This window comes from Ceratotherium simum, chromosome 30 (assembly GCF_057802395.1).
Source record: "Ceratotherium simum simum isolate JZ-2026a chromosome 30, ASM5780239v1, whole genome shotgun sequence".
NCBI lineage: Eukaryota > Metazoa > Chordata > Mammalia > Perissodactyla > Rhinocerotidae > Ceratotherium > Ceratotherium simum.
This window is the reverse complement of record NC_141929.1, coordinates 14246011-14272648: the sequence shown is the minus strand read 5'-3', so window position 1 is coordinate 14272648 and position 26638 is coordinate 14246011. Positions and strand designations below refer to the sequence as shown.

General features: G+C 41.8%; 1 protein-coding gene across 3 annotated transcripts; it reads right to left on the bottom strand.

The window, feature by feature from the left end:
* Window positions 1-1306: 1306 nt before the first annotated feature.
* Window positions 1307-25939, bottom strand: DDX19B (DEAD-box helicase 19B). 3 transcript variants are annotated; one of them, XM_004431827.3, is made up of 12 exons: window positions 25921-25939; window positions 15126-15174; window positions 14159-14212; window positions 13297-13432; window positions 12871-12963; window positions 9658-9760; window positions 8752-8866; window positions 6585-6762; window positions 5990-6227; window positions 5292-5454; window positions 4625-4816; window positions 1307-4197 (listed from the first exon to the last, which is right to left on the bottom strand). In XM_004431827.3, exons 5-12 carry the CDS (start codon window positions 12930-12932, stop codon window positions 4136-4138), a joined length of 1113 nt encoding a protein of 370 aa, XP_004431884.2. In that variant the 5' UTR covers window positions 12933-12963; window positions 13297-13432; window positions 14159-14212; window positions 15126-15174; window positions 25921-25939; the 3' UTR covers window positions 1307-4135. The 3 variants fall into 3 exon arrangements, with proteins under 3 accessions (XP_004431884.2, XP_004431885.1, XP_087276072.1); XM_004431828.3 differs by lacking the exon at window positions 25921-25939 and adding an exon at window positions 23630-25362; XM_087419946.1 differs by lacking the exons at window positions 9658-9760; window positions 13297-13432; window positions 14159-14212; window positions 15126-15174; window positions 25921-25939 and having other exon boundaries at window positions 12871-12943.
* Window positions 25940-26638: the final 699 nt, after the last annotated feature.

The following is a 26638-nucleotide window of genomic DNA, read 5'->3' as shown; positions in this document are numbered from 1 at the left end:
TTAGCTCAGAGCCAGTCTTCCTCAGCAAAAAGAGAAGGATTAGCATCAGGGCTGATCTTCCTCACCAAAAAAAAACAAACAAACAAAAAAAAACTACCATGGAGAAGCCCTTGCTCTGCTGAATACTAATGCCAGACCAGATTCTAAGCCAAGGCAGAAGCATCCAACAACAGGGGCTGGAGAAAGAGAGGGCACAGGGTAGGAGTGTGACAAATATCCTCCAAGCAGATCTCCACCTGGCCTCTAACTTCCCACTAGGTGTTTGAAACTATTCTGGGGAAGCCCTGTCTCCAGACTCAGGATTAGGAAAGCAGGGTACTGGAGCCACCTAGCATCAGCCCCTCAGGTTCCCTCACCTCCATTGTGTCATTTTTGGAAGATGCTACAATCTGAGTCAGACAACAGACTAAGGAATATTTACTTTCAAGCAGAAAAGCAGTCAGGTAAAACTGCAGGGAGTTCCTAAGAACCTAGTATCGATGTCCAGGACCAGGAGAAACCTAAAGAGGACCCCTGAAATCTACAACAGCTTAGGTGGTGTCGGCGGAGAGGGGCCACTTGTGTCTTGCAAAGGTGACAGGCCTGACATCATACATGCTGTGTATGAGACTCAACCCTGATACTATCTGTTCTTTCCAAACCTTCCTTTTGGGTTTGTCCCCAGAATTATTTTGTATAGTGTTAACTAATGTTTTAAAAGCCAGAAGTCCTTTTTGGAATAACAAGTAGGTATAAAAGCCTACCATTCTTCCTCTATAGTATCCCTCCAGTCCATTTCTTGTGTTCTCAATACAACCAATGACATCCTGGCACTTGCTGTGTGATGGGACTGAGGCAATAATCATCTTCTAACTGGTTTTCTCAGATGCCAGCCTTTTCCAGCTTTAATATATCCTGTACACCTCTGCTAGACCAACCCCCTCTCCTCACCCCCCCCAAAAAATCCCACAATTTCCTTATTTCCTTTCTGTGACTTAAGACTCTGTGATAATTTACTACTAAATCCAAATCCTGTTCAAACAAGCAGATCTTCATTTTCTACCTAACAAGTCTTTTCTCTGCCCATGTGGCCAGGTTGCTCTCCTCACTACCCTTCCAGTATACTGTGTTTATCCTGGTGAAGTTGATTTAGTCTTAATATTCCCTTCCTCTGTTTAGGGCACTCTTCTTGTCACTTGGAATCCCACTTTTCTCTTATAAGCAAACTCCGCTCCTTCATGATATCTTCTTTAACCTGAGAAATCCTTACCTTCTGAATACCAATGACACTATGAAGTAGCCTTCATGTTAAATAATAAACAAGAGATGAAACAACAAAGGGAGAAGATTTATTTCCAAGCCCTATTTTTATTCCTTTCTCAGGACTAGAAAAATAAATGTAAAGACTTTGTAATTGTTGGCATCTACCCTCTTTCTGATTAGTAAGCCAGCGTCCTCTGCTTTACCAGCAGGAAAAAAAGGAATGTCAGAAGCCCTCTCGCAATTGAGTAGGGCCCTTGGCCTATGGAGACATCCCAACAGCTCATGTTGGAGCAATGTCAACTCTGAAATGGAATAGTAGTATCAGGTGATGACTAGCCTGTGGAATAATATGTGAATCTTCACTTATGTATGATTACTAATACCAGCAACCAAAAACATGCTGCTGTTTTCTTCTTATACTCCTTAATGATGTCTTAGTAACATGTACACTTCATAAATTCAATTAACATCAATAAAGAGTACATCAACAATTGATTAGTTCTTATGCATAAAGCCAATGAACGACACAAAAAAACCAATAAAATCCATTGTTTATGGATAATGAACATATCTAGAATCTTCCATTGGACCAAAATCTCTTTTTCTCAAGTGAGTTTCTCTGTTCTAGGGCACACTTTATCATTCCATACATAGGAACTTTTAAAAACAGTAAAAGAAACTCAGGACTGAAGCTCACCAAGGGCTCAATACATTTTTACATTATTGATGTCTCCAGATAGCACAAGATCACAGAGGCAGCTGTGGATCATTGAACCCTGGGAACCAAGCAGTGGCAGGAATGAATACGGACTGTGAAGGAATATACACTGCAATGACACAGGGGTGACATTCCAGAGCCATCCATAACAGTGAGTCTTACCTTTTTAAAAGACACATACTCCTTTGGGAGTCTCTACCCAGGAATATGCATTTAAACTCAAAATACTGCATATACTTCATAAACTCCATGAAACCCATCCAGTGAATTCTGGGGGTCCAAGACCCCAGATGAGAACTGTTGATCTAGATTTCTACCAGATACCCATTTACTCCTACTATTAAAGAGTCTGAAACACATCCCTTCCCATTTTCCTGCTCAGATTTAGGGCTACTCAGTAGATAGGTTATATATATTGTGAGAAGGTGGGGTGTAGTCAGCCAGCAGCCTTGTGAGTAGTCTATACTTCTTTAATTATTGCCTTTGTTTTCAGGCTGGGTCCACAGGACTTTGGGCGAGGTGAGGCATTAAATTTCTTTTATTATAAGACTCCCAAGGTGGGTCAGAAGCATAGAGAAGACTACACAATCAAGTGCCCACGGGGGAGTGTGGCAGGATTGGCAGTCTCTTGGTCTCTTTGCAGTATATGTAATGTCAGAGAAAGGAAACCACCTGGAGGCTGGCATTGGCCCCTTCCTTTCCCAAGAGATAGATCTGGCTCTAAAACACAGCAACACCTATAAGGAAGGTCTGGGATTGGAAGAGTTCTCATCACAGAAAATCCCTCTTCCAGGCCTGGTCCTAGATAAAGTGGCCACTCTGTATCAAGGTCAAAGAGCTGAAGAGGACTCCTTTTGGCTGGCATTTCATATTGCTCTTGCAACTCCGTTTCATCTCATTTTTGCTCTGTCACTCTGTGGGTACCAACAACTTTGGCCAGGTATGAGGAAGTGTCCATTAATATCATTTGCTCTTACTATTCTACACACAGATGCCAAGTTAAGGATGGAGCAAAGGTCTTGGCAATCACTCTTGCCTTCGACAGATGAATGGCTATAGTCCGTCTGGTCCCTTAGTTGCACCTGTTTGTATTCCGAGCACTGAAAATGCAGATGTTCAGAATCCTTTTTACAATCAAGACGCCAAATATGTGAAATCATTCCCCAGCTCTGACAAAACTTGCCTTCTGGGATCTGGAGACAAAGCAAGGATTTGTGACTATTGCTGATCACTTCTGGAGCTGCCTTGGGGCTGAGTATTAGAGACTTGAAACCACAATTCTCACTGAGGATCCAGACTTCAGACCTTTTATTTGCTTGGGCCTACTAAGGGGTCAAGGTGAGGTTAGGGATGTAAAAAAAGATGCTGCAAGTGCCTATGAGATCAGGTTTTGTGGCAAGCTAGGGCCACCACTAATTCTCCACGATGACTTCTCCACAGGACTTGCCCAAGCATAAGCAAGGGACCCACCAGTAATCAGATATGCACTATACACTGATTGCACCTATTGAGAACAGGTCATGGTCCTGCAACACAAACCTGCATACACCAAAGGTCCCAGTTGGCATTTTGGTCCATGCTTAGCAACTCCCTTCCTGCTGTGGGATCAGGACAGAGAGGGGCTGACAACACTCAGATGAGTGGTCCCACCCCAAATCCAAACAGGTAGCTCACAGGCCTCCTCTGCTGCCTCACGCCATACTCCAAACATAATGGCTGGCTTACATACCTATCCTACTTGCGGTCTCTTTCTCTGTGTTCCCTCTTTACCTCTGTTCTGTCACTTTCACAAGGGCTGGAGGCTGGCCCAAACACTCCTAGCCAGAGAACAGGCAGGGGCTGACACAAAGGATCCTGAGCAAGTGATTTAGCCACAGCATGTAAATTAGCATAACAGAAAAGGGTGGCCAAAAAAAAAACAGACGGAATTTCCAAAAGGTAAATTTCTGTGTATTCACACCTAATCTTAAGAAGTTGTGTAAACATTTTTTTTCTACCTTCCCCCATCATTTGCACAATTTTTGTCAAGTCCAAACGTAATTTAAAACGAGGTAGGTAGTTTCTCTCTACTCGTGCCTTCGTCTTTGTGGTGACTGTGAGGCCTGTGTCAGGAAAGCACTAGTCTCCCGTGCAGGGGGAGCGCCCAGGGCCAGCATCAGTGACTGGTGGAGCTTCTCAGTTGGCTATTTTCTCAATCTCATCCAAATCATCCGTGTCCAACCTTTCTATTTTCTTATCTAGGGGGAAAAGGAGAGAATTCAGAGAGAGATCAACATGGGATTACTGTGGAGACACACACCTAGGGAAGGGTCAGCACAGCAGAGAGAGAGGAAACACAGGTCTCTGCCCCACCTAGGGACGTGCCCTGCCTCTGGCCACAGCCATCCTTCAATTAACTGCAAAGGCTTCCGGTGCCTGAGCAAGGGACACTGACAGCAACAGTCTCCTTCAGCTGGCCAAGGGGGAGCTGTCACTTGAGTCCCTGAGCCCTGAACTCTCCAGGTGTGCTCTTTGGGAACTTCCATATTGTAGGGAAGGAAAGGAATGTGGATAGAGACAAAGGCCTCTCTCGGGGCCACAGGAAAACCCACCCTTCCCCAGTCCCCCCTTGGACTTGCCCCTGAAAGGAAAGGGCCCTGGAAGGAGACGCTCCCAGGGACTCACTAAAATGCTCCTGGATTCTGTTCAGGATGTTCATGCTGTGCTTGCTGTCGACCATGTTCACTGCCAGGCCCCTCTTGCCAAAGCGGCCGGTGCGCCCGATCCGGTGCAGGTAGGTCTCGTTGTCCGGGTTCCCATCCTTGTCCACGGGAAGGTCAAAGTTGATGACGACAGACACCTGTTCAACATCGATACCTGTGTGAAGGAGAGTGCAGAGGAGTAAGGACAGGAGACAAAATCTTTGTTGCCCATAGTCAAGCCAATGTATACCAACTTTGGGTGGAAGGAAGACTCTGGGATGGGCCAGCTCTGGGATTTGGGAATAAGAACCCAGAGGAAAAAAAGAGAACTTTGGCAGGTGCTAACCAAATTATAAAATCAGTAAGAGAGCCTCTGCTAGATACAAGTATCTAGAGAGGCAGCTAAAACCTCACTGGGTGCCCCAAGAGGAGCAGGCGCCATTCTAAACCAGTCAGATGCCTGTATGTTTCCTTCCACCAAGTCGGGACTCCTGGCTTCTATGAAAGTTCTTATCTGCTCAGGGAATCCAGTCTCTCCTAGAAAAGAATGTCACCCTCACTGATCGCCCCCAAACCATCTGAGCTTCGTGACTATGAGGGTTTCTCCTGCTACCCCGAGCCTGGCAGACCAGGGCACATTCTCTGCTCACCGCGGGCACACACGTTGGTGGTCACCAGAACCTTCTCTTTGCCCTCTCGGAAGCGCTCAATCACCGCAGCCCTCTGCTCCACCATCATTTCACCACTCAGCAGGGCCACCTGGTGGCCTTCTTTTGAGAGCTCTGCTGCCAGCCAACTAGCTGTTTTGCGGGTCTAGAGTGAAAAGAATTGTTTTAAATGAAGATACCTGCAAAAAAGCAGGGCTTGTCGCCATTAAAATACATGAAAGCCCTGCTGAGTTCAGTCAGCAGGTTAGGCTTATAAATTTCTCAAACAGAATTTTAGCCACATGATTTTTTTTGGACAAATTACTTAAATGATCTTAGTTCATCTAGGAAAAGTGTAGTGTGAGACAAAGGTCTTTATTCCTAAATAGTCTATATTCTTAATGTTTTAAAATTATTTCATTGGATGTTATTTCGCATTTTTCTTAAGATCTCTAAGAAGTGGGATCAAGAAGGTTCAGTTCTTCACGGTGTTCCCTTTGTAACTCATTACAATCTGAGGAGCATATGCCCTGGGGCAGGTGGAAGTGATTCATCATTTTCTTTCTAGTCACACAGAGGGAACCTGGTCCTCTTCAGCACTGAGGTGGGGCTGGCTGAGAGGGAGTGGGCAAGGCAACATCCTTCAGGGGAGCTCCTCCCCCAGCAGGCTTGCAGTTGCTGCTGCTGCTGTTGCTACTCACATGGCAGAAGATCATGGCTTGAGCAATGGTGATGGCCCCGTAGAGGTTACACAAGGCCTGAAACTTCTCGTCTCTGTTATTGCAAAGGACATAATACTGCTTGATGGTGTCCAGTGTCTCTTCTTCACGCTTCAGTTTGATAATGTTTGGATCAGGGACCACTTTCTGGGCAAATTTCCATACAGAGTCTTCAAAGGTGGCAGAGAAAAGCAGCATCTGGCAGTTCCTGGGCAGCATCCTGCAAGGGAATGCTGGATGATCCCGAGGTTTCACTGGAAGGAACTGAAGCACAGCCTCCCCAGGCTCGGATAGTCTACATCCCCAGGAAGAGGACAAATGAGGGGAGGAGAATTATAGGGAGGAGGTAGAAGCAGACATAGGATAGGGGCATGGGTAGTGTTAGAGTCCCTGAGTCTCCTTCCTCAACCCAGGCTGGGAGTATGACGGTCCATGTGCTGACATGGAAATGGCCCATCAAACAAATGATTCTGGAAGTAGTAAAGAACCTGGTAGGGGCAAGAAGAGGAGTCTGAAGTAAAAGGAGATGTTACAGATCAGGAGGCTGAGACGTTCCTCCTGGCTCGAGAGTTCCTACCTTTGGATGCGGATGCTCTGATCTTGGTGGCCCTGAGTAGCTATCATCACGTCAGCCTCATCCAGAACAAACACTTTGATCTTCTTGGGGTCAATGAACTTGAGCTTGGAGCACCAGTCCAGAACAGTCCCAGGGGTGCCAATGACAATGTGCTCATTGATCTTCTGACCTCTTTCCACTGTGGAGACAAGATGTTTTCCATGGGTATTCCCATGGCAAAGCCAGCTCTCCTCTCTGAAAAATTCTAAAGCTATGATGTATTTTAATGCAATTGTTTTGTTGTTTGCATTAATATTTTAAGGAAAGGTTAAGATATCACTACCGTATTAATGGACAAACACAAAAAAATAGACAATAATGCTGAAAAGATATAGTAAGGATATAAACAATGAGAAGATGAAAACCTCGTCAGTGGTATTCTTTTTCATTCTCTATAATCATCCAATTCTCTTTTAAGGATCTGTTATCTTTATTTCTTCTCTGTCAAGATCGTTTCCTCAGACCAGGATTGCATTTCCTCACAAGTAGACTTTTTTCTAAGTTCTTCTCGCTCCAGTGCACTCTGCTCCTCAGCTATCCCAGCATCTACATCAAACAAGTCAGTTGCCTTTACGTGCCCCCTGCCCAGGTCAGTAAATAGGATTCATTATAAAAGACTTTGTCTTCTCAAAGAAACATAAACTGTCTCTCTTAAAGTGCTTCCCCAGAGTAGGTCTGGCAGACTATGGCACATTCTTGGCCCTGTGCAGTCTGAAATCGAAAATTTGGCTCTTCATTTTGAATTAGGTGGTACCTACTGATTCAATTTTTAGTCCTTAATTACAGCCTTGACCAGACATACACAAGCCCCCTCTAGTCACAGCCTAAATTTTGGCCAAATGGGAATGTCGAGTCAATTCAAAGCTAACAAATGCTGCTTCCTACTTCGGTTAACAAACCAATTACTGCCCCTCACAAAAAATTTAGAATCCTCTGCCATTGTAATGCAAATCCAAATTGTAATGTTTTAAATGTCTTATGATTATTTTCCACTAAGTTTGATTATCTTATTTATTTTTCTCTTCAGAATTGACTTCAAGTTGGCATTAGGACATTGTGCACAGAGTGGATTTCTGCAAGTCATAAAGTCACAGGTTTGTGTTCAAGATCCACAGAACTCAACCAAACTTCCAACAAATTTTAAATATAGTTAGTTTGTTATAAAACAAATGAAAGTAGAAAAGATGAATAAAGAGAAAAGAATATAAAAATAAGCTCCCAGAGTTAACTGCCATGAACATTCTAGAACATTGTTGTTCTTCTAATGACATTAAAAAGAAATTAGACAATTAAAGAAATCCAGAATTTGGAACATTTTATAAGCAACTAGTCTAGTCTGTTCAAAAAGTCAAACGTAAGCAGGGGGATGTGAGGGGACTCTTCTAGATTGAAAGAAACTTAAGAGATACAACCACCAAATGCAATGCATATACACTGACTCAATCTTGGTTCAAAAACAAAACAGCCATAAAGATACACTTTTGGGACAACTGGGGAAAAATGATAATGGACTAATGTTAGCTATTAGGGAATCTGTTAATTTTTTTGGTTGTGATAGGGTCTTATGGGTATGCTGAAGAATGTCCTTATTATGAAATGCATGGTAAAGTATTTAGGAATAAAGAGCCACAATGTCTGCAATTTATTTATTTATTTTTTTAAAGAGGATCAGTCTATTTTATTATTTTATTTATTTATTTTTTTTGTGAGGAAGATCAGCCCTGAGCTAACATCCATGCCAGTCCTCCTCTTTTTGCTGAGGAAGACTGGCCCTGGGCTAACATCTGTGCCTATCTTCCTCCATTTTTTATGGGATGCCGCTACAGCATGGCCTGACAAGCGGTGCATCAGTGCGCGCCCAGGATCCGAACCCGGGCCGCCAGCAGCAGAGCGCACGCACTTAACCACTACACCATGGGGTCGGCCCCTGCAATTTACTTTCAAAGGGTTCACCAAAAAGATACACACACACATACAGAGAAAGCAAATACGGCAAAATGTTAAGTTTGCAAATCTAAGTGGAGGGCACACGTATTCATTGTATTATTTCAACTACTGCATGTGTTTTGAAATTTTTCAGAAAGGAAGTTATTAGCTTAATGAAATAGAATCACATATTCATACTCACATTTATTGCCTCGAACAGCATAAGCTAGCTTCAGTTCAGGGTAAAATTTGCCCATCTGCTCAATCACTTTTCCCGTTTGAAGGGCGAGCTCGTAAGTTGGGGAAAGGCACAGACACTGGTAAGAAAGAGTGCAGACTGAGAATTCAAGACAATAGCTCTTCTGCAATGGAGAATTACCATTAGGATTTAGTTATTCCTCCAGCTGAGGCTGAAGGAAAGAATATATAAAGTGCACACCATTTGATTCTTTAAGCTGCAAAGTCATAAGCGAGAATTCTTAGGGGTCAGAACTCTCGCTGGGTAAAGACACTTGAAAACAGCTATTGGCTACTAGATTACCACAACCCACATGTGAGCAAGGACCTGAAATTCCAATTGGAGATTAGCTTCCGTTTCACTTACTCGACAGTTCTCAGAACTTTCTAATGGATGCCAGTTGTATGAAGGAGGTTTTTCCTGCAAGTAAAGGAGCCAACCCTATCAGCAGTATCCCAGAACTGGCAAACCATGGGAAGGGGAACAGGATTTTCGTTGTTACTGGAAGATAAGCCATGTTGTATGTGCTCAACTTAAGGGGTTCTAGTTTATGTAAAAAGTAATACACAGCTTGGCTTTTATTTTATTTTTTTATAATTTTATTTATTTATTTTCCCCCCAAAGCACCAGTAGATAGCTGTATGTCATAGTTGCACATCCTTCTAGTTGCTGTATGTGGGACGCGGCCTCAGCACGGCTGGAGAAGCGGTGCGTCGGTGCGCGCCCGGGCTCCGAACCCAGGCCGCCAGCAGCAGAGCGTGCGCACTTAACCGCTAAGCCACAGGGACACAGCTTGGCTTTTAATCCATCAAATGGCATTTCCCTTCTAGCTATGCATTAGCAGAAAACCCAAATTCACCCAGCCCTTACCTGGGGGTATCTATTTGCAGGTTCTACTTGGCTGAGCATGGCCAACACAAAGGCAGCTGTTTTACCAGTACCGGATTGAGACTGGGCAATTAAGTTCTGTGGGCTGCACAAGAAAACAAACTGTTTAGGAGCTTAAATTTTTTTTTTTTTTGAGGAAGATTGGCCCTGAGCTAACATCTGTCAATCCTCCTCTTTTTGCTGAGGAAGACTGGCCCTGGGCTAACATCCATGCCCATCTTCCTCCACTTTACCTGGGACGCCTGCCACAGCATGGCCTGACAAGCGGTGCGTTGGTGCGCACCCGGGATCTGAACCTGCAAACCCTGGGCCCCTGCAGCAGAGCGCACGCACTTAACCGCCTGCGCCACCAGGCCGGCCCCAAGGAGCTTAAATCTTAAGTATCCTTTCAGTTAATAAAAATGAAGACTAAAGCTTAATTAAAGAATGAGCATTCAAGGGGATGGATGCACGGTGTAGTGGTTAAGTTTGGTGCATTCTGCTTCAGTGGCCCAGGTTTGCAGGTTCAGATCCCAGGTGTAGACCTACACCACTCATCAGCCACCCTGTGGCAGCAACCCACATATAAAGTAGAGGAAGATAGGCATGAATGTCAGCTCAGGGCTAGTCTTCCTCAGCAAAAGAAAAAAAAGAATGAGCATTCAAAATTAATTTACAGGAGGTGGCCTTGGATTCTGTAGCAGTTATATATGCTAGCTTCACAAATATAGGGCACTATAGAGAGATTTTATGGTAGGATTTGAAGCACTCCTTATCTTTTATCTATTCTCAACACAGTAGCCAGTGATTCTTTTAAAATGTGAGTCAGCTCATGTTATTTCTCTGTTTAAAAACCTTCCAATCACTCATTCAGAGTAAAAGTAAAAATTCTTATAATGTCATACAAGGTCTCACCTGATCTGGCTCCCCATTACCTCTCTGCTCTCATCGCCTACTACCCTCCCCCTTACTCACTCCACTCCACCACAACCTCTCCAATGCTGCTCTGAAAACATGCCAGCCATGCTCTCATCCTAGGGCTTCCATGCTGGCTGTATTCTGTCTGGGACAACTGTCCTCAGACGACAACATGTCAGCTCTCTCCTCTCCAAGTTTTTGCTCAGATATCACCTACTTGATGAGATCCTACCCTAACCAGTTGACTTAAAATTGCAATCTACTTTGAAATGCCTTAAAAAACAAGATGTATTGGTGGGTAGATATGTGATAAAGTATAGTAAAACATTAGTGGTAGAATCTAGGTGGTGGGCATCTGAGTGTTAACTATAAAATCCTTACAATGTTGCTGGATGTTTGAAAATGTTCATAATAAAATGTTGGGGATAAAATTGCAATCAGGTCCTTGGTATTCCTGATCTCCCCTATCATGCTCTATTTATTTTTCTCCTTAGCACTCATCACCTTTTTGTTAATGAGGAAGATCGGCCCTGAGCTAACATCTGCCAATCCTCCTCTTTTTTGCCGAGCAAGGCTGGCCGTGGGCTAATATCCATGCCCATCTTCCTCCACTTTATATGGGATGCCGCCACAGCATGGCTTGCCAAGCGGTGCGTTGGTGCACGCCTGGGATCCGAACTGGCGAACCCCGGGCCGCCGCAGCAGAGCACGTGCACTTAACCACTTGCGCCACCAGGCCAGCCCTTCATCGCCTTTTTAAAAAACAACTTTATTGAGATATAATTCATATACTATAGGAGTCACCCATTTAAAATGTACAAGTCAATATTTTTTGTACATTAAATTATTAACTTTTAAAAAGTGTGGTCAAATATACAACGTAAAATTTGCCTTTTTTTTTTTTTAATTTGCCTTTTTTTTTGGTGAGGAAGATTGGCTCTGAGCTAACATCTGTTCCCAATCTTCCTCTTTTTGCTTGAGGAAGATTGTCCTTGAGCTAACATCTGTACCACTCTTCCTCTATTTCATATATGGGACGCCACCACAGCATGGCTTGAGCAGCGTGTAGGTCTGCACCCGGGATCTGAACCCGCGAACCCCGGGCCACCGAAGAAGAGCATGTGAACTTAACCACTATGCCACCAGGCCAGCCCCCAAATTTGCCATTTTTAAAGTGTACAATTCAGTGGCATTAATTATATTTACAATAAATCACCTTTTAACATAGTATATATTTTATTTTTAATAAAAATAAATTATCTATGCTCCAAACTAGAATGTAAGCTCCATGTGGGCAGGGATTTTGTCTGCTCTGTTCACTAATGTAGCTAAGTGCCTAGAATAGTATCTGTTACAAACCATGCACTCAATAAATATTTGTTAATGAAGAAAGGTACTAGATAATTCTCTCAAGTCTCTTGAACATTAACAATCTAAAAACGAGCATCTATGAAAGCATCAAGATCCATATACACAAACGACTAATCTAAAATATTCCATTTAGTTACCTTTAAGTATGCTCAAAGTGCCAAGTAAAAAAAGACATTATCCATCTTGAAAAAAAGGTCACTATTATGACACAGAACAAAGAAAACTTCAAGAAAATACAGACCTAAAATATCCATTTTTAGACAAATAGGAAAAGGAGTTTCCGGGCTGTGGCAGTGACCCACATACAAAATAGAGGAAGACTGGCACACAGATGTTAGCTCACAGCTAATCTTCGTCAAGCCAAAAAAGAAGATTGGCAAAAGATGTTAGCTCAGGGCGAATCTTCCTCAGCAAAAAAAAAAAAAAAAAAAAAAAAAAAGATATATATATATATAGATATATATATATATATATATATATATATAAGTTTATACAGAAAAAAATCTACAAGTCTTTACTCCAAATATTAATAGTGTAGAAGGGAGGGAGATTACAAATGATTTCTTTCTTTCTTTCTTTTTTAATTTTATTTATTTATTTATTTTTCCCCCAAAGTCCCAGTAGATAGTTGTATGTCATAGCTGCACATCCTTCTAGTTGCTGTATGTGGGACGCGGCCTCAGCATAGCCGGAGAAGCGGTGCGTCGGTGCGTGCCCGGGATCTGAACCCGGGCTGCCAGCAGCGGAGCGTGCGCACTTAACCGCTAAGCCACGGGGCCAGCCCTACAGATGATTTCTTTTTTATTTTTCATTGTTTTCTAACTTTTCTAAAATGAGCATGTGTTACTAGTATAGTTTTTTTTTAATAATAAAATTTTTAAAAAATGGAAAATTGAAAATGGGACAGAGTTGTGTCAGGACACATACGGCTCAGCAAGCATCAAAGGCAGTGCGTTCTCTTGTATCTTGGATGGACGGTTGAAGCCCATGGCATAGACTCCCTGGAGAAGCTGTGGTTTCCTGGAAAAACAGTTAAAGATGAAAGTCACAGTCTCTTTGGTTGAGGAAAGAAGCCAAATATCTGGGGGATTTTTTCTCTTTTTTACTGCTGTTACACACTAAATCTAAAAATAACTATACTTGAATTGTGCTGAACTGAGCACAATGTGCGAGTGCAGCGAAAGCTTTTTCAGGTTACCTGGAAATTTTACTTAATAACCCAAAGCAGCTAAATTCTTTTATTAAGCTTGTGTTAGCTAAAAATGTTTTGCTGTGATAAAAAAATATATATGACAGTCCTAGGATTTCTATCTAAATGCAAAGGGAAGGGTCAGAAAGTAAACAAATACTCACAGCCGAAGCTCCTCAAAAGATTTCACTGAGTAGAGGGGAGAGTTTGGATCCCGTTGTAGGACTTCCACTTGGTTTGTGTTATCGACAAGGTTGTTTCTGATCAGCTTGTTAAGTAAGGACTGGGCAGCTCTGTCCTCTGTGAGGAAAAAGAGAGCAAAGATTTTAACAAGTCCATGAAATACACCATGAGCTCATAGGAATTCAATTGGTATTTTGAGCAATAACGTATATTTGTACTGGCACTTCTAATTCAAGGTATGTCACAGCTTTGATTTATAAATATAATTAATTAAAATAGTTTATTTCATTAAAGGGAAAGGTGATGAGACTCATATATCCATTTGAGCCTCATATTCTTCTCCAAAACTCAACTCCCAATAACCCTCCTTTCCTGAGGTTATCTCTTCCTCCTATCTAGACCCAGATATTTACTCTCCAATTGGCACACAATATAAACTCAATATAAATATAAAAGTATTAGCTAAACACGAGAAAAATAGAAATTAACAAAGTCTGTATCTTGATATCGTATAAGCTGTTTGCATCTTGTTATCCATGTTAAATGTGTCAAAATATCATTAAATTTAATTTTATTAGACAATGGGTACGTAACTTTTTTGAAATTTCTTTTATAATGCCCTGTACAAGATAATCATTCAGGGAATATTTCCTGCTGCTGCTGAAGTTCATCAGTTCTTCACAGTAAAATTCCTCCAAAATGTAAACAATTAGAATTCCTGCACCAATAACAACGTTAAACTTTTATTAGCACTGTGACTCCCATTAAAGTCAAGCCACGTAGGGTGTTAAAATAACAATCCATTCTCTTAGACTGTAGTACCTAACTCTAAGGCTGTGTTACCTTTCTCTTCTTCATCTGTCTTCTCTGCATTAGCACTGGTCTTGACAACAGCACCTTTATCAGACACAAAATGGCTGTCATTCAAAATCACATCCCATACCCAACAGCTGAGACAATTCAAATTCTATGAGACACTAGAAATGTAAAGGCCTGGGGACCAAAAAAATAAATGAGGAAACCAAGCCACACATAAAAACATTTTATTGTTCCTATGTAAACAAACGTATGAAATACTGTTGCTTATATTTCAATTATTTCCTATTGCAAGTCCTCTCACTGTACCTCAAAAACTAATGTTAATTTCCCTTATAGCATCAATATCTCCCAAATGTTATAGGAAGATGATAACAGCAGTCAGTGATTAGAAACCATCTTGATGCTCAACAGAGGAATATCTGGGCAAACCATATTTCATCAATATATGAACACAATAATGCCATTTAGAGTCTCTATGTATAAACTATTGATTAATAGAAACATACATTCAAACAATGTTGTAGTTATGTAAAATTATACAGAAAAAGATTGTAAGTGAATTCAGAGTGAGGTAAATGTTACAATTTCCCTCCTATAATATTAAGTACATCAATGAAAATTTAATAGAAATCTTAGATTTTTTGGTAGATACGATTTCAGAATGATTACAATAGGTTAACTCTCAGGTTGCTCATACTTTGTCTATCTCATCTCATATTGAGGAATATTTTATGATAAATAATCTTTGGCAGTATATTCTTATGGTTAGTAATAAATTTAATAATTTATAAGCTAATTAAGCATCCTCATGCTTATATTAAGCAAAATATAACACAAAACAATCCAGTTTGTTGATTCCCAAGTCAAGTGACTGCCAGTATCTCCCAGCCCCATCTGGTACATATATAATTTTTTCCAGACAGTTGTGACATCAAAACATAAATTCTAAAGGAGATCACATTTGTTTTAAAACTAGCTTTTAGTTACTCACCATTGGCATCCGGTTTGATTTTCTCTTCCTTAAGATGCAAGTTGCTCAACTAAATGGAGAATATGGGAGGAGGGGAAGTGTCAGGAAAATCATTTAAAATATTTTGAATCAACAGAGCCTCCCCAATGAAGCTGGGGAGAAATGAACACTCTCAAAACCTGTTCATTAGATCTAGTCATTAGGACCTATTCATTAGGTTGTTCTGCTGGGCTCCTTTCATTTACTAAAAGTTTGAGTGACCATAAACAAAATATCCCATAAATACAGCAGTAGGAAAAAATTGGTTATACAACAGCTCAATCCACACTTCCTAATTATAATCCCTAGAGAGAATCATAATTGGTGAGTTTGCTTAATGCCCTGATTACAAGGACTCTCTCAGTAGAATATCATTTGAGTTGTCATTCTCTCACTTTCCAAACAAGAGGAAATGTAAAGAGATATTGGAAAATGCAGTCATACTTCAGACAGAGTACAATGAGGTGGGAGGACAGCAATGAAAAGCATCTTTGGGTAAGAATCAATTATGTTGCAGGATATGTTCGAGCCCCAGGACCACAGCATGCCGATATGCAGCCTCACATTCAGGTTGCCTTGTGCTGGATGTTTGATATTTTAAGTTGGGAACAACTTGGAGCATCATGGCACACTGTGTAATCAAAAAACCCACCAGGCTGACCCAGAGCAAAGAGACATTTCACAGAAAGAATTATTAGGACCTTGATCAAACACTGTAAATTAGAGATATCCTGGCAGGACTTATCTCCCCTATTAGAATGAAAATACCTTTTTATTTGTCAATTATACCTCAATAAAGCTAAAAAAAAGAAAAGAAAATACCTTAAAGACAGGGGATATTTTTATTTTTAATTGACCTTTGGATCTGGCACAAAGCAGGTGCTCTAATCATAAAATATTAAGTAGAGCTTAAGACATCATCTAGTGAAAGGTAAAAGAATGAAAATCACCACAATCAAATGGCTACTTCTTTTTTTTTTTTTTTATAATTTTATTTATTTATTTTTTTCCCCAAAGCCCCAGTGGATAGTTGTACGTCGTAGTTGCACATCCTTCTAGCCGCTGTATGTGGGACGCGGCCTCAGCACAGCCCGACAAGTGGTGGTCGGTGCACGCCCGGGATCCGAACCTGGGCCGCCAGCAGCGGAGCGCACATACTCAACCACTAAGCCACAGGGCCGGTCCTCAAATGGCTACTTCTTAAAGCATAACCTACACAGGTTCTTTATGTCTTGAGGTTCATTTCTGCCTTTCCTCTAAGTCCAAGAAGGAAGAAAGGGGAGGAAGGAATGAAAAAATTGTTTGTTTTAATGAGTGGTTAATTAGGAATGGAGGAACTTCACTTCTATTGATGGAAACTAAAAAGGGAGTTTCTTGTGTCTGTCTGCTTTGGTATTGGGGCAGGAGGAAGCAGGAGGGAACACGCTGGAGAGACTGGCAAGAAAGGAAATTGGCAAAAATGGAAATCATCATAAAGCAGTACAATCCTTCATTAATTCTGAAGGAGAGGGAACACGCTAACAGGTAACAAATATGAAGCAACTAGCACAGGGCATGATATACAGTAGGTGTTCAACATATTTTAGACTTCACTAAAGCACTCCTCCTCCACATCCTGCCAATGAAACTCGCTTAAGTCTAGTATTCAGGGCTGACAAAAAAAAAAAAAAGAGAGAGAGAGAGCCAGCCCTGATGGCCTAGTGGTTAAAGATCAGTGCTCTCACCACTTTGGCGGCCCAGGTTTGCTTCCTGGTCGAGGAACCATACCACCAGTCTGTCAGTTGCCACGCTGTGGCGGCAGCTCACATAGAAGAACTAGAATGACTTACAACTAGGATATACAACTATATACTGGGGCTTTGGGGAGGAAAAAAAAAAGAGGAAGATTGGCAACAGATGTTAGCTCAAGGCGAATCTTTCCCTGCAAAAAAAAAAAAAAGAGAGAGACAGACAGACTGACTTATGGGTAATATTTACAAGAGTACGGTTAATAGCACCCACTCTTAGGGTGATAACTGCTACCTAAAATAAATGATAGGGCTGAGGTATAAATGAGTTAATGAGGTGCAAATGAGTTAGAAATATCCATTACTGTAAAGCATTTGAATATTCAATGATAAAAGGACAAACCATTCTTTTGTTGATATATTGTTCAAATTGAAGTTAACAGAATAAATAAATAGTTAAAATAACTAAAATGCAATGTGTAGGAAAAGTTGGTAGCAACAATATAAATGAAACCAATAGATGTGGTATTTTACAATTACAATGTATCAGAATCCTGGAGAGGTTCCAGCAGAATCTAAAAACATACTTAGCCCTTACTAGGCTATAAGGATCCCAAAGCCTATACGGCAATAGCAGCAGGACAGTGAAGTTTTCATTACCCACTGCAGTGACAGAACGCTGAAACTTATGGTGAAAGCCAGTTAGTTCAGTTACCTTCCTTTGCTCTATTTATTTGGACCAAAAAGGAAAAACCAGTTTCTCTTGCAGTTTCACTGGAAACTATTTTGAAATCTAAAGGCAAAAAAGCAAAAACACTCACCTCATAATATCCACATTTTTCAATGACTTTAATTAATACTTTAGTTCTTAAGATATATGAAAATAATTGAAAACTATACAGTTACACTCACATTTTATTCAAAAGTTATTTGAGAAAGGAATCTGAAGGCAGAAGCAGAAAGATTTAATGGTAAATGAACTATACTCAATAGGGATCGCCTCAGGCAGGATGATGATGGAGGAGATTTAGAGGCTCACTCAGTTTTCTAATCCCTTTGCTCTCCTCTAAATTGAAATTTCCCATGGAACAAAGGGGAACAGAGAGGAGCCACTGGGGAATGGGGAAATAAATATAAATGGAATCTAATACTTTCTTATCTAAAATGAATAAGAGGGCCGGCCCTGTGGCTTAGTGGTTAAGTGCGCGCACTCCACTGCTGGCGGCCCGGGTTCGGATCCCAGGCGCGCACCGACGCACCGCTTCTCTGGCCGTGCTGAGGCCGCGTCCCACATACAGCAACTAGAAGGATGTGCAGCTATGACATACAACTATCTACTGGGGCTTTGGGGGAAAAAAATAAATAAAAATAAAATAAAATGAATAAGAGATGAAGCTTGATGAATATTTAAAATACAGTAACCTTGCACTGTACAAGTCACAGTCACCTATGTCATGCAGTGCCTGTGGAGATCCTCAGTGAGAGTTCCACAAGGAAGAGGGTAACAGCGGCGGCTTTACTCATTACTTACTCATTTGTTCAGTTTTAGAATATTGTGATCTATGCATTTACCTATGCATGGTTAAGTAGATTCACAAATTTTATCCAGATTCGACTAACTAATCCATACAATATGGACAAGTAACTTAAAAGATTCCTGCAAAGAAACTGTGAATTACGGATAACAACAACAACAACAACAACAATAGCTATCACTGATATAGCACTTATATCAGGCACATTCATAATTCAATGAGTTAGGTACTATGATTATCCCCATTTTACGGATGTGGAAACTGAGGCACAGGAAAGTTAAGCAATTTGCCCAAGGTCCTATAGCTAGTAAGTGATAGACCCAGAATACAAATCCAAGGCTGTCTGGCTCCAAAGTGTGAGGCCTTAACCACTACACAATAGTGCCTCTCAGAGATACTACTAATCTCAAAGAAAATGATAATCTTTCTTTCTTTTATTTTTTTTTGGTGAGGAAGATTCACCCTGAGCTAACATCTGTTGCCAATCTTCCTCTTTTTGCTTGAAGAAGATTCACCCTGAGCTAACATCTGCTGCCAACCTTCCTCTGTTTTGTATGTGGGTCACCGCCACAGCATGACCGATGACCAGTGGTGTAGATCCACGCCCAGGAACTGAACCTGGGCCGCCAAAGCAGAGCGCACTGAACTTAACCACTAGGCCATAGGGCCGGCCCCAAGAAAAGGATAATCTTAAAGATGATACAATGGTGCAGGCACTTTGGAAAACGCTCCGGCAGTTCCTCAGAAGTTAAACACAGAGTTATTAGATAATCCAGCAATGCCACTTCTAAATATATACCCAAGAGAACTGAAAATATATGTCCACACAAAAACTTGTACATGAATGATCATAGCAACATTATTCATTATGGCCAAAAAGTAAAATCAATCCAAATGTCCATTGATGGACATTGATGAATGGATAAATAAACTGTGCTATATCTATATAATGGAATATTATTTGGCAATAACAAGGAAGGACATTCTGATTCATGCTGCAACATGGATGAACTGTGAAAATATTATGCTAAGTGAAAAGAAGCCAGACACAAAAGATCACATATTGCATGATTCCATTGATATGAAATGTCCAGAATAGGCAAATCTAAACAGACAGAAAGTAGATTAGTAATTGCAAGGAGCTAGGGTGGGAGGTTGGGGAGAAAAAGGGGTGACTGCTGATGGGTACGAGTTTCTTTTTGGGGTGATGAAAATTTTCTAAAATTGATTGTGGTGATGGTCATCCATACTTCCTCCAACATAAAATCATTAACAAAATGGATCATAGACATAAACGTAAATTTCAAGCTATTAATTTTCTAGGAGAAAATACAAATGAAAAGCTTCGTGGCCTTGGGTAAGATATATTTCTTAGAGAGAACACAAAAAGAACTAATCATGAAAAAAATGAAAAATTAGAATTAATCAAAATTGAAAATGCTTGCTCTTCGAAAAATACTATTGTGAAAATAAAAAGTCAATTTGCAGTCTGGGAGGATATATATGCAAGACACATATCTGATAAAGAACTTGTATCAAGAATACATAAAGAACTCTCCCAACTCAATAACAATATGATTTTTAAAATGGGCAAAAGATTTGAAAAGCCACTTCAAAGAAGTTGCATGGACGGCAAATAAGCACACGAAAAGATTCTCAACATCATTAGTTAGGGCCGGCCCCGTGGCTTAGCGGCTAAGTGCGCACGCTCTGCTGCTGGCGGCCCGGGTTCGGATCCCGGGTGCGCACCGACGCACCGCTTCTCTGGCCATGCTGAGGCCGTGTCCCACATACAGCAACTAGAAGGATGTGCAGCTGTGACATACAACTATCTACTGGGGCTTTGGGGGGAAAAATAAATAAATAAAAAAATCTTTAAAAAAAACAAAAAACCAAAAAAAAACATCATTAGTTACAGGGGAAATGTAAATTAAAACCACAATGAAATTGGATGAATGGAGAAAAGGACCTATAAGAATGGAGAAAAACGGCCATGCTGTGCTCGTGGGGAGGTGGAGCACCTAGAGCTCTCATACATTGCTGGTGAGAATACAAAATGGTACAGCCACTTGGGACAACAGTTTGGCATATAACTTAAAGTTAAACATACACTTAACATATAACCCAGCAAATCCCAAGATAAATGCAAACTTAAGTCCATACAAAAATCTGTATCCTAATGTACACAGAAGCTTCATTCATAATTGCCAAAAACTGGAAAATACCCAAATGTTCATTAACAGAAGATTAAGCAAACTGTGGCACATCCATACACGGAATACTACTTAGCAATAAAAAGGAATTATTGATCCGTATAACAACATGGTTGAATCCCAAATGCATCATGCTAAGTGAAAGCCAGATTTTTCAAAAGGCTATATATTGTATGATTCCATTTATATAACATTTTGGAATAGGTAAAACTATAGTGACAGAAAACAAATCAACTGCCAGAGAAGTGTGGGAGAAGGGAGTGACTGCAAAAAGTTTGAGGGAACTTTTTGGGAATGGTGACAATGTTCTATATCTTGATTGTGGTGGTAGCTGCATAACTGCATACCTTTGTCAAAATTCACAGAACTGTAGCGCTAGTAAGGATGAATTTTACTATATATAAATTGTACCTCCACAAACTTGACTTAAAAAAATTAAAGGGGGGGCTGGCCCCATGGCACAGTGGTTAGGTTCAGCATGCTCCGCTTCGGCGGCCCAGGTTCACAGGTTCAGATCCCGGGTGTGGACTCACACCACTCTTCAGCCATTCTGAGGTGGCGACCCACATACCAAATAGAGGAAGAGTGGCACAGATGTTAGCTCAGGGCTAATCTTCCTCAAGCAAAAAAAAAAAAAAAAAAAAAAGAGGAAGATTGGCAACAGATGTTAACTCAGGGCAACTCTTCCTCACCAAAAAACAAAAAATTAAAGGGCCAGTCCAAGAGAGCCAACATTCAACTAATAGGAGTTTTAGAAAGAAGGGATGAAGAAAAAACAAAGTGAAGAAAGGACAAGAGTTTTCCAGATTAAAAAGACCCACCCAGTGCCTTGTAAAACAGATGAAAATAGACCCATCCCAAGACGCATCATCATGAATTTTCTGAACACTGGAGACAAACAGAAGATTATCTAAGCTTAGAAAGGGAAAAACAGGACACATCAGGAATCAGAATGGTCTCAGACATCTCAATAACAAATACAAAAATCTAGAAGGTAATGGAACAATGCCTTTAAAATTTGGCAGGAAAATAATTTCCAACCTACAATTCTACATCCAGCCCTACTATTATCCACATGATAGGGCAAAATAAGCTAATTTTAGAACTGCAATACCTTAAAAAATTTACTTCCCCTGGGCGGCCTCGTGGCTTATTGGTTAAGTGCGCGCGCTCCGCTACTGGTGACCCAGGTTCGGATCCCGGGCACGCACTGACGTACTGCTTCTCCGGCCATGCTGAGGCCGTGTCCCACATACAGCAACTAGAAGGATGTGCAACTATGACATAAAACTATCTACTGGGGGCCGGCCCCGTGGCTTAGCGGTTAAGTGCGCGTGCTCCGCTACTGGCAGCCTGGGTTCGGATCCCGGACGTGCACCGACGCACCGCTTCTCTGGCCATGCTGGGGCCGCATCCCACATACAGCAACTAGAAGGATGTGCAGCTATGACATACAGCTATCCAGCTATCTACTGGGGCTTTGGGGGAAAAATAAATAAATAAAATTATTAAAAAAAAAAAAAAAACTATCTACTGTGGCTTTGGGAAAAAAAAAAAAAAAGGAGGAGGATTGGCAATAGATGTTAGCTCAGAGCCGGTCTTCCCCAGCAAAAAAGAGGAGGATTAGCATGGATGTTAGCTCAGGGCTGATCTTCCTCACAAGAAAAAAAAAAAAAAAGAAAGAAATTTACTTCCCATACACCTCCAGAAACTGATGGATGGCTCCATCCAATTAAGAAAGACAAAGAGAGGAGATACAGAAAAGAGGGGATCCAATACAAGAGAAGAAGAAGGAATCCCCAGAATGAAGGCAAAGAGAAATTTGCCCCATTCACCTCCAGCCTCCAAAATGAGCTGTGCTCTGAACATAGGGGTAACTAGTCTGGTCTGAAACAGGCTAAAAGATCTGGGAGAAATGGAATTGACAGAATACTTGATGTGTCTGAACATCCTGAGATAAACTTAGACAATCAGCAAAGAGCTTGGGATTGAATTGGTGATAAGTACAAAGAATACAAAGCAAAAACACAAGGCAATTATAAATTACAAGGAAAAAAAAACTTTTATAGGAAAGTAAAAGTACTCATGAGTTACTAATTAATATAAACACGGAATACTGATCTAACAAAAATTATAATATAATGAAAAGATGGGGAATGGGAAGGTGTGCATTTGTGGTGGGGAAAAGAGGAAAGAGTCAAAATCAATAAATACCTAAAACAGAAAATTCAAGAAGTAGCAAAGCAAGTATGTTATTCAGGGAACAAAGAGGTCAATATGGTAAATCAGTTTCAAGAGAAATAGTTTTTTCGGGGGAGGAAACAATTGGTGGGAACCAGTTTTTAAAACTATTTGACTCTTTAAACTATGTGCATATATAAGTTATATATAAGTGTATATATAAAGTTATTTATAAGTTATAGAAAAAATAAGACTAAGTTCTTGTTCTTGAAGAAGTCACAGGAATAAGTACTAAAAAAGTAGGTTCAACACACCATCAGAACTGAGGGCGTTTAGGTGGGAGAAATGAATTCTACACAGTAATGTTTAACACACATCCTGCTTCCTGTCTGTCAGGCCCAGAACAAGTTAAGCGGATCAGGAGAGGATTTACTGACTGTCGGGCTTTCTGAGTCGATCATTCATCATCACTGAGCAAGCACACAAATATCAGTAAGCCATGGTCCCTGAGCCCAAGAAGCTCAGAAACGGGCGGTGGAGAGTGACACCTACAAAGGTGATTATAAATCCAGGGTGGTGAGTGCAGTCTATGATCTACCCTGATTCCAGGAAGACAGGCAGGTGGGCTGGACTCATTTTCGAGGGGAGCACTCATCTGCACTTATGTAAACCAGCAGGCCGGTGGGTAAACAAAGCCAGGGCAGGGTCCTGGCTCCATCCCCACCCGCACCCCATCCCGGCCCTGACCAACCTAGGCAGTGTCCTTTCCCAGGGATCAGATCCCCGGCCAAAACTGACCCCTGACCCTTTTACGACTGAAACCAACTCACCGACTCGGCCGCCGCTTCCTGCTCGTCTACTGCCAGGGCCCACGAGTCGGTGGCCATGGTTCCAGGCGCGCGTGGGACGCTAGTGATGGCGGACTAGCCGCAGCGCAGCGCGATCGTGGGTTCCCGGGGGTCGCGGCTAGCCCGGCTCCGGCCCCACTAAGAGGGAAGTCATTCGCTCCAGCCCGGCGCTGGGGACCGGAAGCGGCGCATCGCAATGACGTCGGAGCCCGCGCCAGCCCGGCAGCCCCTGGACCCTTTCGGGCTGTTGCTTCGGTCGCTTTCAGACCACTCTCAAGCCTGCTTAGCTCACGCTTTCTTATCCCACGTCCAGAACCGCAGACTGAAGCATGTAGTTATCTTAAAGTGCCTAAGCTCCTGTCAACTGGGCGAGCAAAACCCGCCCAGCATAGAGGCATAGAAAAAGCTCGAACAGATTGAAAACGTATATCAAAACAGAAAACCATTACAGATAGTCACACAACTCCGTACTGAAACAAGCAGATCTTTTTTCTCACTTTTCAGGTTGGTGATTTCAAATGTCCAGGTGTTGGGAATCAGCCCTCTCAAACACCGTTTGGTTAATTTCTCCCACAGACTGTGTGGCAACACCACTTACAGGAGTTTCACCTTGAAAAAATACTCAAGGTGCTAGGGAAATGTGTTCCAGGTAGACGATCAGAGACAAGAAAGGACAAGCAGGTTTGTGGAGCTGAACAGACACACAGTTCCTGTGGGGACTGACTAGAGCAAGGGATGGAGATGTTGGTAGGAGGCGGATGAAAAGAGCCATACAGAGCAGCTTTATGAGCAAATGAGTTCATCCAGGGAGGCCCTTCCCATCTGGCATGACTTTGGAGTTAGCTGTGCCTGGGTTAGAATCCCAGCTATCCCATGTAAGTGTTGTGTGATTGGGAGAATTTTAAAAAAGGAAAGAATATTTTGGGCTTTGAGAAGAGGTAAAATAAAGATTAAATGTGACACTTGCTCTCCCCTAACTGGAATCAAACAAGCTTTTCTCCCCTTGTTACTTCACTAGAAAGAAGCTGGGCATTCTCCTGCAACCTGAGAAAATGAATCCCCACTTCTCTCTCTTAGCCAATGTCCCACTACAATAAATTAATTTCAAGCAATAGTGGGTTCTATGTGAAATTTTACCTGCAAAGTATGAGTAAAAATGTTTGGGAAAGGGTAAAGCAGTTCCTGGCAATCCTCTACTTGCCATGATTCTTCTTCTGCATCCTTTGAGGGGTTAACTTGGGGAAGATGTTTTTTGGACCCTACAGGTGAGGATGTGTAAAAAGAAAGAGGCAACACACAGCCTGGCAAGCCATGACCTACATCTCATCATGTGAGAAGCAATCGTGGAAATATTTTGCCAGAGAAATCATAGTGATCACAAGGCTAAAGGAGGTGAAGGGAAAAATTTTTTTGAAAGTTTAACGAGGTTAAAAAAAGGAACCATCCAAGGTGCAGGACTTATATAATAGGATCCACTTGTGCAAAAAACAAACTCACATGTATGCTTGTACATACTATAGAAAATATATAAGATACAAAACTGATCACAGTGGCTGCTTCTAGTGAGGGGCTCTAGAGTCTGGGATGGGAGAAGACTTCCATTTTGTTATGCACATTTTATCCTCTGAAATTTATTTTCCATGCATGTGCATGTTTTCCTTTTAAATTTGTATTTCAGACAAACAAGAAAGGAAATAATATAACAAACATTTCGGTTCCCACCTGGGGGCTTAGGAAATAGAACAATTAAGATTCAATTGAAGCCCCCCCCCCCCATAGCCATCCCGAGAAACAGCAGCTATCCTGAATTTGGTGCTTATCCTTCCCATGAATGCTTTTAGCATGTGCTACTTTTCCTAAACAAAACTTAAAAATCAGCATCAGGATTGTAGACTCTCCTACGTCCACTTCCCCGCACCTGCACAATGTGCGATTCCCGCTAAGAAAGCATCTAGTTCCCAAAGTAGGGCGTGGAGAGTAGAATCAGGGAACTAAGAGCACCTGGATTTGAATTCGGCCTCTTGCTTTTACCCCCACGTGACCTCAGGCAGCCTCCGTCTCCTCTGAATCCTGGTAAGTACCCACCTCATGGTTCGAAGATTCAACGAGATCACAGGGTTAAGGCCTTCGGCCCAGTGCCTGGTTTACCGCGAAGGCTGGATAAATATCACCTGCTATTGTTATTCCTGCCCCCGGCGCCAGGGGTGGGGGCGAGGAAGACGCCTAAATATGGGGGAAAAAAAGGTCTCGTTTCTACCCTCAGAGATACTCACTTCGCCAACGGGCAGGGCGACCGGAAAGCGCCCCAGAGCGCGGCCTCGGATGCGGCCAACAGGCCCGGCCATCGCCCCTCAGCATGGCGGTTACCTCCGCCAACGGTCACTCGCCGCTGCAACCCCATTGGCTGAGGTCTGGAAGCCGATCCCGCAAGCCAATCAGCAGAGGGGACGGTACAGCCTCGGGCATGCACACCAGGTAATTTGAGGCAAAAGGCTGAATCTAGGCTCCAGCAGGGGGCGCCTTTGTGTGCGTTTTGTCATGTTTTGTTGACTGTCTGGCTCCCTGGCTAGACTGGGAACTCTATGAGAGCAGCGCAGTGTCTGCTTTCCTTAATGTTGATCCTCAGGGATGAACTCATAATAGACACTCATTTGGTGAATAGATGAGGAATGAACATCCCTTGGATAAAGCAAACTTTAAAAAAAAATTTTATTGAGGTTATATTGGTTTATAATAATATACATTTCAGGTATACATTTTTATATTTCAGCTTCTGTATAGACTGCATCATGTTCACCACCAATAATCTAGTTTTTATCTGTCACCATACATATGTGCCCCTTCACCCCTTTCACCATCCCGCCCACCCCCTTCCCCTCTGGTAACCACCAATCTGTTCTCCTTACCTATGTATTTATCTTCCACATATGAATGAAATCATATGGTATTTGTCTTTCTCTGTCTGACTTATTTTGCTTAGCATAACACCCT

Excerpts from the sequence above, each read along its gene's own strand:
- DDX19B (XM_004431828.3), bottom strand. The coding sequence starts at position 23,686 with ATGGCCACCGACTCGTGGGCCCTGGCAGTAGACGAGCAGGAAGCGGCG. Across the intron at positions 8,867-9,657 it reads CTGCAAATAGATACCCCCAG|TGTCTGTGCCTTTCCCCAAC; the intron begins GTAAGGGCTGGG and ends CTTTCTTACCAG. Across the intron at positions 5,455-5,989 it reads AAGCCATGATCTTCTGCCAT|ACCCGCAAAACAGCTAGTTG; the intron begins GTGAGTAGCAAC and ends TTTTCACTCTAG.